Source organism: Salvelinus namaycush, chromosome 11, assembly GCF_016432855.1.
Source record: "Salvelinus namaycush isolate Seneca chromosome 11, SaNama_1.0, whole genome shotgun sequence".
Lineage (NCBI taxonomy): Eukaryota > Metazoa > Chordata > Actinopteri > Salmoniformes > Salmonidae > Salvelinus > Salvelinus namaycush.
The window spans coordinates 3,684,383-3,698,065 of record NC_052317.1 but is presented as its reverse complement, the minus strand read 5'-3'; the positions used below and the strand labels follow the sequence as shown (position 1 = coordinate 3,698,065).

The window sequence follows — 13,683 nt, the reverse complement described above, 5'->3', positions numbered from 1 at the left end:
CTGTACCAAATATTAAGTTCTGCTTTTCTGATGTATCAAATACTTATGTCATGCAATAAAATGCAAATTAATTACTTAAAAATCATACAATGTGATATTCTGGATTTTTGTTTTAGTGGGGAGAACAAGTATTTGATACACTGCCGATTTGCAGGTTTTCCTACATACAAAGCATGTAGAGGTCTGTAATTATTAAGTAGGAAAACCTGCAAAATCGGCAGTGTATCAAATACTTCTTCTCCCCACTGTATAAAGACGGAAAAAACAGTACACTACACTTCCTATGCATATCTAACTCCCTTCATCTGCATTAATCTGAAGAGTTTCTCCCAGCCACGTGGACGATTGAAAACAGGGCAGCAAAGTTTTGACGCACAAACATTAGGTACTGCCACATCCAGCCAGCACACCCACAAGCGAGAATGACGCATGGAAGAGGGCGAGCAACGAGATGGGAGTAACAATCCAGGCTATTTGCTCTGAGACCGGCATAATAATGTAATGAAACAAGCAGGGAGCAGGTTTCGAACCCTCAACATTCTAGCCCGAAGTCCAGTACACTATCGACTGTGCCCAAATGTATTAATTGGGGTTGGGTCCGATTGTGGTTAAAAACACTATCTATTGTAATCTTTAACATGTGGAAAGGGGAAAAATATTATTATTAGTTTTTCACAAGAGTAGCAGGCTGTGAATTCTGCTAACAACGTTTCTAGGATGGGCTATTAGCTGAACTATAGACTATTCAACCTTTACTAAAGAATTGTCTAATAGCCAAGCTAGGTGTGAACCCCCCTCCCCAACTTGATCTACCGTAGGTGTGAACCCCCCCAACTTGCAACAAATCATTTGTATCTACCTTTCCACATGTAATACCCTTGTTAGAACCAAGTATTGAGTTTATTCTTGTTAGAACCAAGTATTGAGTTTATTTGTTATAATTAATTGGTGTTAGATTTAAAAGGTGATGGGATTACTCCCGAATTGTAATGTTGTTAATGCCTTTCTTTTGAATAAATATTTCTTTAATGTATACGCGAATAGGTTGGTTTACTTTTAAGTTTAAGTTTTGACCAGTAAGGTTGCTTGTTAAGCTGCAGCCAATGGGAGTGTTGACCTGGTTAATTCCCTCAGCGAAGTATAATTATAACAAATAAACTCAATACTTGGTTTTAACAAGAATAAACTCAATACCTAGTTCAAACAAGGGTATTACACTATCATTAGAAAATTAGGGTGCAAAAATGTTATGCTCTTAGTGTAACCTTTAACTAGGCAAGTCAGTTAAGAACAAATTCTTATTTACAAGGACAGCCTACTCCTTCCTCCCTGTCGGGGAATTGAACCCCGGTCTCCCACGTGCCCTGCCCGCACGACACGGGATTCTTTAGCTAAATAGCCCAGTACTGTAATATATATTCAAAAGGCTTTAAATGCTTTATTATCCAAATGTAAAAGCATATACTGTACAGTACTGTATTTCTTCATCAGCATCTTTATGCTTTCGTTAATAAAATAATGATACAAATACTCTTTCAATATGCAGATGTTGATTTAGTTATGGATCCATAACGAATTACTATGGGATTAAATATCACTGATTTACAGAAATATTGGAACAAAGTTGTAACGATTCTCCTCTTCCTCTTCATCCGAAGAGGAGGAGCATGGATTGAACCAAGACGCAGCGTTGTGATAAGACATGATTTATTAAAGTAAAGACGAAAAAAACACGAAAACACTTTAACAAACTACAAAACAACAAACGATGTAGACGCACCTGAACATAAGAACTTACATGACACGAAGAACGCATGAAACAGGAACAGACTACATAAACTGAACGAACGAACAAACAAACCGAAACAGTCCCGTGTGGCGTAACATACACAGACACTGACACAGGAGACAACCACCCACGACAAACAAAGTGAAAACACCTACCTTAATATGATTCTCAATCAGAGGAGATGAAAACCACCTGCCTCTAATTGAGAACCATATCAGGTACCCATAAACCAACATAGAAACACAAAACATAGACTGCCCACCCAAACTCACGTCCTGACCAACTAACACATACAAAACTAACAGAAAACAGGTCAGGAACGTGGCATAACCCCCCCCCCCCCCTTAAGGTGCGAACTCCGGGCGCACCAGCACAAAGTCTAGGGGAGGGTCTGGGTGGGCATCTGACCACGGTGGTGGCTCAGGCTCTGGGCGAGGTCCCCACCCCACCATAGTCAATCCCAGCTTACGTCTCCCCCTTAGAATGACCACCCTCCTATTACACCCACTTAATTTACATGGTAACATCAAGATAAGGGGCAGCACCAGGATAAGGTAGCACAGGACAGAGAGATAGCTCAAGACAGAGAGGTAGGTCAGGATAGAGAGGTAGCTCAGGATAGAGGGGCAACTCCGGACTGAAGGGCAGCTCCGGACAGAGAGACAGCTCTGGACTGAGGGGCAGTTCTGGATTAATGACAGCTCCGGGCTGAGGGGCTGCTCATGGCTGGCTGACGGCTCTGGACGCTCATGGCTGGCTGACAGCTCTAGACGCTCATGGCTGGCTGACGGCTCTGGACGCTCATGGCTGGCTGACGGCTCTGGACGCTCATGGCTGGCTGACGGCTCTGGACGCTCATGGCTGGCTGACGGCTCTGGACGCTCATGGCTGGCTGACGGCTCTGGACGCTCATGGCTGGCTGACGGCTCTGGACGCTCATGGCTGGCTGACGGCTCTGGACGCTCACGGCTGGCTGACGGCTCTGGACGCTCACGGCTGGCTGACGGCTCTGGACGCTCACGGCTGGTTGGCGGCTCTGGCAGATCCTGTCTGGTTGGCGGCTCTGGCAGATCCTGTCTGGTTGGCGGCTCTGGCAGATCCTGTCTGGTTGGCGGCTCTGGCAGATCCTGTCTGGTTGGCGGCTCTGGCAGATCCTGTCTGGTTGGCGGTTCTGGCAGATCCTGACTGACGAATGGCTCTAGCGGCTCCTGACTGACTAACGGCTCTGACGGCTCGTGACAGACGGGCGGCTCTAATGGCTCGGGACAGACGGATGGCTCAGACGGCACTGGGCAGACGGATGGCTCAGATAGCGCTGGGGAGACGGATGGCTCAGATGGCGCTGGGGAGACGGATGGCTCTGGCCGGATGAGGCGCACTGTAGGCCTGGTGCCGGAACTGGAGGCACCGGGCTAAGGACACGCACCTTCAGGCTAGTGCGGGGAGCAGGGACAGGGCACACTGACCTCTCGAAGCGCACTATAGGCCTGGTGTGTGGTACCGGCACTGGTGGTACCGGGCTAAGGGCACGCACCTCAGGGCGAGTGCGGGGAGAAGGAACAGTGCGTACAGGGCTCTGGAGACGCACAGGTGGCTTAGTGCGTGGTGCCGGAACTGGAGGCACTGGGCTGGAGACACGCACCATAGGGAGAGTGCGTGGAGGAGGAACAGGGCTCTGGAAACGCACGGGAAGCCTGGTGCGTGGTGTAGGCACTGGTGGTACTAGGCTGGGGCGGGAAGGTGGCACCGGAAATACCGGACCGTACAGGCGTACTGGCTCCCTTGAGCACTGAGCCTGCCCAACCTTACCTGGTTGAATGCTCCCCGTCGCCCGCCCAGTGCGGGGAGGTGGAATAACCCGCACCGGGCTATGTAGGCGAACCGGGGACACCATGTGTAAGGCTGGTGCCATGTAAGCCGGCCCGAGGAGACGCACTGGTGGCCAGATGTGTAGAGCCGGCTTCATGGCACTTGGCTCAATGCTCAATCTAGCCCTACCAGTGCGGGGAGGTGGAATAACCCGCACCGGGCTATGCACACGTACAGGAGACACTACATCTACTGCGTAACACGGTGTCTGCCCGTACTCCCGCTCTCCACGGTTAGCCTGAGAAGTGGGCGCAGGTCTCCTACCTGCCCTTGGCCCACTATCTCTTAGCCCCCCCCCCCCCAAGAAATTTTTTGGGTTTCTTCACGGGCTTCCGTGCTAGCCGCGTACCTTCATATCTCCGGTCTTGAGCTTGATTCTCCGGCTTCCAGCCACGTCTCCTTGCTGCCTCCTCATACCACCGCTCCTGGGCTCTCGCTGCTTCCATCTCCTCACGAGCGCGGCGATATTCCCCAATATGAGCCCAGTGTCCTTTTCCCTCCAATACTTCTTCCCATGTCCAGGATTCCTGTTTCGTAGGCCACTGCTCGAACTCACGCTGCTTGGTTCTGGTTCGGTGGGTGGGTGGTTCTGTAACGATTCTCCTCTTCCTCTTCATCCGAAGAGGAGGAGCATGGATTGAACCAAGACGCAGCGTTGTGATAAGACATGATTTATTAAAGTAAAGATGAAAAAAACACGAAAACACTTTAACAAACTACAAAACAACAAACGATGTAGACGCACCTGAACATAAGAACTTACATGACACGAAGAACGCATGAAACAGGAACAGACTACATAAACCGAACGAACGAACAAACAAACCGAAACAGTCCCGTGTGGCGTAACATACACAGACACTGACACAGGAGACAACCACCCACGACAAACAAAGTGAAAACACCTACCTTAATATGATTCTCAATCAGAGGAGATGAAAACCACCTGCCTCTAATTGAGAACCATATCAGGTACCCATAAACCAACATAGAAACACAAAACATAGACTGCCCACCCAAACTCACGTCCTGACCAACTAACACATACAAAACTAACAGAAAACAGGTCAGGAACGTGACAAAAGTTGTCTAATGAAGGCAAACAATTTATAATCCTCCAATCCTCTTATGCTGTAGCCTACTCCCAACCATCACGTTGTACAGCTCCATATTTTCCAACACTGAGGGTTTCCTTTTTTCATTTTTCTCAGAATAGGAGCACCATAATATTCATCAAATTTATTCAGCCAAATTTCTTAAAATCAATCCTATGTACTATGTTATTACACAAAAGGTTTTAAATTCTCTAGTAATGCCAATATGGGAGACTATCAAATGCTTCTCAAAGATGCCCTCTGGTGGTCAAACTAGAACTAACTTGCATTAACGTAAAACATTTCTGACAATTAAATAACGTGCCATAGAATGCTGCAGCAGCCCGCAAGGTTTTTTTCTGCAGTATGACGCAACTTTTAGAAGAACCACTGTACCAACACATATTGACCAGCAAAGTCCATTTGATGTCACAAAGCTGTCCAGTACTTTAAAAATATCCTCTCCTGTTGTCCTGGTTTCCAGTGGTTTGCAGAAGAGGATGTCTTCCTTATTTGATCCCCCATAAACGTAAGGGGCATATACCAGGAGCTGTGCCAGGCCCGCCATGTCTGTTGACTCATCCAGCTGTAATGGATAGAATTCACTGGCTTGTATGCGAAGCAGTAATTGTTTCAAAACATCTCCTGCCATACCTCTGATGCTTCGTGAAACAGTGTTGTTTGATGGAGACATTGTCTGTATAGTTTTTTGGGCCTTTTTCCCCAGCATTGTCTCAGCCATATCCGCAGCAGCAGGAAGAATTAAGTCCTCCACAATAGTATGGGGCTTGCCTGTCCTAGCCACTCTGTAGCTCACCATATAAGACGCTTCTAGCCCCTTCTTATTAATGGTATCTGTTGCTTTTATACATGTCTTACTATTCAAAAGTCATCTTAATTCTCACTCCAAAAACTCCCGTGGATTATTTTTCAAATTGGCATGTTTCATTTATAAATGTCTGCGCAAGAGTGAAGGTTTCCCGTGAGAGAGTAACGGTTAATGTGATTGGATGTTAATTATTTGACTAGGCTACCTGTAATTGACATTGTGTTGTTATTTTGCTGAACACTAGATGGTTTAAATTTATTTTTGGCAGTGAAACGATGACACTCAGGTGAGGAAAAAACATCACCCAAATGTATAGGCCCGTTGGAAAATCTAAATGGACTGTTTGAAAATGTGAATCACATTTTTATTTGGCGTACCACCGACAGCATTGCGCGTACCCCTTTTATTCCCCCCAGTTTGGGAGTAGCCGGCCTACATTATCATTCCATTTAAAAACATGTTTTGTTTCCCTTCATATGCGTCCTCTGTAAAAGCAATCACGGCCATGTGGTTGTTGCTGAGGATCATTAGTAAGAGTTGATCATATAAAAAAGTATGTATGTGAATTAAATTGCTATGGAGTGGAGCGCAGAACCAAGCCGTAACAGTTTGAACCCGACACATGGCGCAATACTTGGCTGCGTCATCACACAGTTCCATGGTTAGTGCAGGCAATAGACGAGGGTATAGCCTACTATTGACCACTATTATCCCTATTATAAATGATATGTACAATACTCTTCCAACGTTATAATGGGTAACTGAATGTGGCTATTTTCAGAATGAATCAAACTATTGTTTTCTTTCTTTCATACGTAAAGGCACTCTAAACCAGTTATTTATGATTCATAAATACTTTCCTAACTCTAAATAATCTACAAGATTCTACTATTTTTAAATCTACCAGTTGATGCTGAAAAGGAGAAGAATATGTATATTTTTCAATGTCTTTCTTTCATTGATCCCTAATATTGTGAACCCGTTCTCTCAATATATCCTATTAAGTATGTTAACAATATTCTAACAAAGGTATTTGTATTTATTATGGATTGCCGTTTCCTCAGATCCAGCAAAATGAATTTAATTAAAAAAAACATTAAAATACATTCACAACAGATTTCACAACACATTACGTGTGTGCCCTCAGGCCCCTACTCTACTACCACATATCTACAACACAAAATCCATGTGTATAGTGCTTATGTTATTGTGTGTTTGTATGCATGTGCCTGTGTTTGTGTTGCTTCAGAGTCCCCGCTGTTCCATAAAGTGTATTTGTATCTGTTTCTTAAATCTAATTTTACTGCTTGCATGAGTTATTTGATGTGGAATATAGTTCCATGTAGTGATGGCTCTTTGTAGTAGTATGCGACTCCCATAGTCTGTTCTGGACTTGGGGACTATGAAGATACCTATGGTGGCATGTCTTGTGGGGTATGCATGAGTGTCCGAGCTGTGTCCCAGTAGTTCAACATGTCAATATCTCTCACAAATACACGTAACGATGAAGTCAATCTCTCCTTCACTTTGAGCTAAGAGAGATTGACTTTGACGTTAGAGCTCTGTGTACATCCTAGTTTAAATCAAGGTTAAATATACACTACCAGTCAAAAGTTTTAGAACACCTACTCATTGAAGGTTTTTGTTTATTTTTTACTATTTTCTACATTGTAGAATAATAATGAAGACATCAAAACTATGAAATAACACATATGGAATCATGTAGTAACCAAAAAAGTGTTAAACAAATCAAAATATATTTGAGATTCTTCAAATAGTCTCTCTTTGCCTTGATGACAGCTTTGCACACTCTAGGCATTCTCTCAACCAGCTTCATGAGGTAGTCACCTGGAATGCATTTCAATGAACATGTGTGCCTTGTTAATTTGTGGAATTTCTTTCCTTCTTACTGCGTTTGAGCCAATCAGTTGTGTGGTGACAAGGTAGGGGGGTATACAGAAGATAGCCCTATTAAGGTAAAATGCCAATTATGGCAAGAACAGCTCAAATAAGCAAAGAGAAACGACAGTCCATCATTACTTTAAGACATGAAGGTCAGTCAATACGGAAAATATCAAGACCTTTGAAAGTTTCTTTAAGTGCAGTTGCAAAAACCATCAAGCGCTATGATGAAACTAGCTCTCATGAGGACCGCCACAGGAATGGAAGACCTAGAGTTACCTCTGCTGCATAGGATAAGTTCATTAGAGTTACCAGCCTCAGAAATTGCAGCCCAAATAAAGTCTTCACAGAGTTCAGGTAACAGACACATCTCAACATCAACTGTTCAGAGGAGACTGTGAATCAGGCCTTCATGGTGTATTTGCTGCATAGAAACCACTACTAAAGGACACCAATAAGAAGAAGAGACTTGCTTGGGCCAAGAAACACGAGCAATGGACATTAGACCGGTGGAAATTTATCCTTTGGTCTAGAGTCCAAATTTGAGATTTTTGATTCCAACCTCTGTGTCTTTGTGAGATTCGGTGTGGGTGAACGGATGATCTCCGCATGTGTATTTCCCACGTAATGCACGGAGGAGGTGTTATGGTGTGGGGGTGCTTTGCTGGTGACACTGTCTGTGATTTATTTAGAATTCAAGGCACACTTAACCAGCATGGCTACCACAGCATTCTGCAGCGATGCACCATCACATCTGGTTTGCGCTTAGAGGGACTATCATTTGTTTTTCAACAAGACAATGAGCCAATACACCTCCAGGCTATGTAAGGGTTATTCTACCAAGAAGGAGAGTGATGGAGTGCTGCATCAGATGACCTGGCCTCTGCAATCCCCTGACCTCAACCAAATTGAGATGGTTTGGGATGAGTCAGACCGCAGAGTGAAGGAAAAGCAGCCAACAAGTGCTCAGAATTTGTGGGAACTTCTTCAAGACTGTTGGAAAAGCATTCCAGTTGAAGCTGGTTGAGAGAATGCCAATAGTGTGCAAAGCTGTCATCAAGGCAAAGGGTGGCTACTTTGAAGAATCTCAAAAATAACATATTTTGATTTAACACCTTTTTGATTAAAACATGATTCCATATGTGTTATTTCATAGTTTTGATGTCTTCACTAATATTCTACAATGTAGAAAATAGTACAAATAAAGAAAAATCCTTGAATCAGTAGCTGTGTCCAAACCTTTTGACCAATATTTTTTTATACATCCAAGGGCCAACCGTGCTGCCCTGTTCTGAGTCAATCGCAATATTCCTAAGTACCTCTTTGTGGCACCTGACCACACAACTGAACAATAGTCCAGGTGCGACAAAACTAGGGCCTGTAGGACCTGCCGTGTTGATAGTGCTGTTAAGAAGGCAGAGCAGCGCTTTATTAGGGACAGACTTCTCCCCATTTTAGCTGCTGTTGTATCAATTTGTATTTACCATGACAGTTTAAAATCCAGGGTTACTCCAAGCAGTTTAGTCACCACAACTTGCTCAATTTCTACATTATTCATATCAAGATTTAGAATAGGTTGACTTTTGTATTATGGGGGATAGTAGATTGACATAAGCTGGTGCTTTTGCTGTTGGTTAGGCCTACTCATCTTGTTGGCTGACAAAAAGTAAATATCTTTAATATGCACCTCGGAATTGGTTGCGTCCCTGATGTGTCTGTCTTCACTTGTAGCCTGTGAGAAAGAACCGATCACGTGATGGAGAGCCATGTGATTGAGAGGCGCTTTGGATTGCTCAGCTCTCAGGGAGAAGGGCACAATGCAGCACTCCGGGCCGCAAAAGGCATGGATTTTTGTAGGGTGCATTACGGCCAAAAGGGGGATGCTGCCGTGAAATTCGAGGCATTATCAAGTGCTTGTCAAATTGTGAATGAGAGACAATTGAAGGCTGTAGAGCCTTTGCAAAAAAACAAAGCAGGGCTCATGCCTTTCAAGTGACTTTAATCAAATCATCGTTAGTCTCATCCTGCAGCCTTACAATGTATTACAAATCAAAACATATATCTAATGATTTGTAGAACAACTAAAGTTTCATTAATAACTCTAAATTGAGCATATTGGAGTACCTATTTCTTTGTTAACCGCTCAACACAGAATGCACACTCCCTCAAATCGGTTGGAGAAAATATTTATATTATATTCAGCTTTGTTCAGTTGTATTCTTCATACTATAAAATAATGCCACGGAATTCTAAGCAAATATTTTCTGCTAAATAAACTAGTGTAGTCCACAGCCATTTGGCCACATCAGTACTCAGAGTATGCTATTATGTTCTTCTGAAATAGACTACATTTTCTTCATATCATGCTTCTTTAGACCTACCTAAAATAAATAATGGATTTATTGTGAAGGAGTAGGCTATATTACATGGATTTGTAGGCTTGTAGGCTATGTGTGGAAGCCAGGAGATGCTAAACGTATTTATGTTAATTAACGGTCAATTACCATGAGACCGAAGTTATTTGCTTGACAATCACCGGCTGATGAAATTGTGTGACCGCCACAGCCCTAGTAACAGGCTGATTGGTTGGCTTTTTTGAGCCAGTAAAGGGGGCTTTACTATTCTTAGGAAGCTGAATGACTTTTTCTTCCCTCCAGGCCTAAGGGCACACACTTTCTAGTAAGCTTAAATTGAAGATATGACAAATAGGAGTGGCAATATCGTCCACTGTTATCCTCAGTAATTTTCCATCCAAGTTGTCAGACCCCGGTGGCTTGTCATTGTTGATAGATAACAATAATTGTTTCGCCTCTTCCACACTCACAGTATGAATAAACAATTACAATGCTTATCTTTCATAATTTGGTCAGATATACTTGGATGTGTAGTGTCAGCGTTTTTTGCTGGCATGTCATGCTTACGATTGCTAATCTTGCCAATGAAGAAATCATTAAAGTATTATCATTGGGTTGTGTGATGAATGAGCCTTCTGATTCAATGCACCGTATTTACACCATATTTAAAGGGATGGCTTAAAATAAACAACCCTATTGAATGAAAACTAGGAGAATTTTTAGAGGTTAAATTACATTGACACGGCCCATGACACACCTTCATAAGGTAAGTCTGAATACCAACTTCTGAGAAGTGCGTAGGAAAGGCGTGCTTAAGAAAGGCATAATTTCTTAAGTCAGAATCGGGCCGTAAATATGTAAATAACAATTACAGTTGAAGTCGGAAATTTACATACACTTAGGGTGCAGTCATTAAAACTCGTTTTTCAACCACTCCACAAATTTCTTGTTAACAAACTATAGTTTTGGCAAGTTGGTTAGGACATCTACTTTGTGCATGACACAAGTATTTTTTCCAACAATTCAATGTATCACAATTCCAGTTGGTCAGAAGTTTACATGCACTAAGTTGACTGTGCCTTTAAACATGCCTGAAGGTACCACGTTCATATGTACAAACAATAGTACGCAAATATAAACACCATTGGACCACGCAGCTGTCATACTGCTCAGGAAGGAAACACGTTCTGTCTCCTAGAGATGAACGTACTTTGGTGCGAAAAGTGCAAATCAATCCCAGAACAACGGCAAAGGACCTTGTGAAGATGCTGGAGGAAACAGGTACAAACGTATCTATATCCACAGTAAAACGAGTCCTATGTCGACATAACCTGAAAGGCCGATCAGCAAGAAAGAAGCCACTGCTCCAAAACCGCCATAAAAAAGCCAGACTACGGTTTGCAACTGCACATGGGGACAAAGATTGTACTTTTTGGAGAAATGTCCTCTGGTCTGATGAAACAAAAATAGAACTGTTTGGCCATAATGACCATCGTTATGTTTGGAGGAAAAAGGGGGAGGCTTGTAAGCTGAAGAACACCATCTCGACTGTGAAGCACGGGGGTGGCAGCATCATGTTGTGGGGGTGCTTTGCTGCAGGAGGGACTGGTGCACTTCACAAAATAGATGGCATCATGAGGCAGGAAAATGATGTGGATATATTGAAGCAACATCTTAAGACATCAGTCAGGAAGTTAAAGCTTGGTCACAAATGGGTCTTCCAAATGGACAATGACCCCAAGCATACCTCCGAAGTTGTGGCAAAATGGCTTAAGGACAACAAAGTCAAGGTATTGGAGTGGCCGTCACAAAGCCCTGACCTCAATCCTCTAGAAAATTTGTGGGCAGAACTGAAAAAGCGTGTGCGAGCAAGGAGGCCTACAAACCTGACTCAGTTACACCAGCTCTGTCAGGAGGAATGGGCCAAAATTCACCCAACTTATTGTGGGAAGCTTGTGGAAGGCTACCCGAAACGTTTTTGACCCAAGTTAAACAATTTAAAGGCAATGTGTGTATGGTAAACTTCTGACCCACTGGGAATGTGATGAACGAAATAAAAGCTGAAATAAATCATTCTCTCTACTATTATTCTGACATTTCACATTCTTAAAATAAAGTGGTGATCCTAACTGACCTAAGAGGGAATTTTTACAAGGATTAAATGTCAGGAATTGTGAAAAACTGAGTTTAAATGTATTTGGCTAAGGTGTATGTAAACTTCTGACTTCAACTGTAATTTCTTGGGTCACCCTAAAATGTTTATTTTCATTTTACCTGAATAGTTTTTTTGGTATCCACTTTACCTTTGCCTTACATAAAGGTCTGCACACACAAATTAATAGTGATTTCTCATTTTATATTGTCCTCTTTTCTGGCTTCTGTGATATTCTGTATTCTTGAGGCGTAACACAGTTCTACTGTATGGCATGATCACATGAAATTCTAACTATCCTGACCTTAACTCTAACCCCACAAACCAAGTTTTCCCTTCTAAATGGTGACAGAATGAGGAGACATTCTGTTTCTATTCAATACAATTCAGTTCAGTTGTGGTACTGTGTGGCTCAGTTGGTAGAGCAACAATGGACTGTTATGGATCGTGAGCTCGATTCCCGCTGGGTCCACCCACATGAAAATGTATGCACGCAGTACTGTAAATCGCTTTGGATAAAAGCGTCTGCTAAATATTATTCAAGGTTTGATGAAGATGCAGAATAATTTGTGATTTTATCTGAACTTTCCTTAACATTGTACCTATTGTGAACCTGATATTTATATTTTTCCCCCATAGCTGGAATACACTGCCCGGCTGGATTTCCTCTGGCGTGTCCAGGCCAAGGAGGAGATCAACGAGATGAAGGAGCTCCGGGAACACAACGAGAACATGCTCCGGAATATTCTGCCAAGTCACGTTGCCCGCCATTTCCTGGAGAAGGATCGGGATAATGAGGTCAGCTGGAATTATATCTACCTTATTTTCGTCTGATAGACTGTTCGGGATATGTTCAACTTAATAATGTACCGTATTTATGGTCTTTTTAATAACTAATGGCTTGTGTGGTCCTGTGTAGCTCAGATGCTAGAGCATGGTGTTTGCAATGCTAGGGTTGTTGGTTCATTTCTTGCTGGGGCCACTCATATGAAAATATATGCAGAGCATTGCTGTAAATTGCTTTTGAAAAAAATGGCATCTATATTAATATATTATTTCAGTGTTGGGGGTCATACACAACCCAGTTTCATTTGTTTTACCTCTACTTGAACCAAACTCAAGTTACGTTACATTTGTGATTTGGAGCATTAAGAGGACTTTTCACTTCTTTACTCAACCAAAATGACACTATTGACATATTTACCTATCAAGAGCTGTCGTCAAACATTCTTCACAATCGGTTCCATAAACCTCAACGTATGCTAATTACATATGCCCTTTGAGAGCCGTAATGGATTTTCCGACAAACTTCAGACCGAAACGTGGAAAGAGGGTGGCGGTGGTATGAACGGTCGGCCTTCAGGATGCTTTCACGAAGTGCAGAGAGAGTTAGATTCAGTCAGCCTGAAAGCTTTATAAAACAAGACACTTTTATTAATGTTTCCTCCTTTTAATTTGATGGTAATAACATGTCAGTTGGTGGGAGATAACCCATTGTTCTACACATCCCCATATATGAGTCAGGGACTCAGTTTTGAAGGCTTCCGAATGTGAAAGGAAAGTTTTGAAGAAGATACGTTTTTATTTATTTACAGGGTTTACCTCTGAATTCACGCTTACATTTTTACCTTAAACACATACAAAAAAATACATATAAACACATACAACCTGGTCATAGAGCGTTTCATATCATT

The 13,683-nt window shown here is 42.7% G+C and overlaps 1 protein-coding gene across 1 annotated transcript in view; it reads left to right on the top strand.

The window, feature by feature from the left end:
* The window catches only part of adcy8 (adenylate cyclase 8 (brain)), a 194,489-nt gene that overhangs the window by 174,038 nt on the left and 6,768 nt on the right, over positions 1–13,683 (top strand). The window contains exon 14 of the mRNA XM_039004483.1: positions 12,629–12,787. Within this exon, the coding sequence (XP_038860411.1) occupies positions 12,629–12,787 (159 nt within the window). The remainder of the gene's footprint in view (positions 1–12,628; positions 12,788–13,683) is intronic.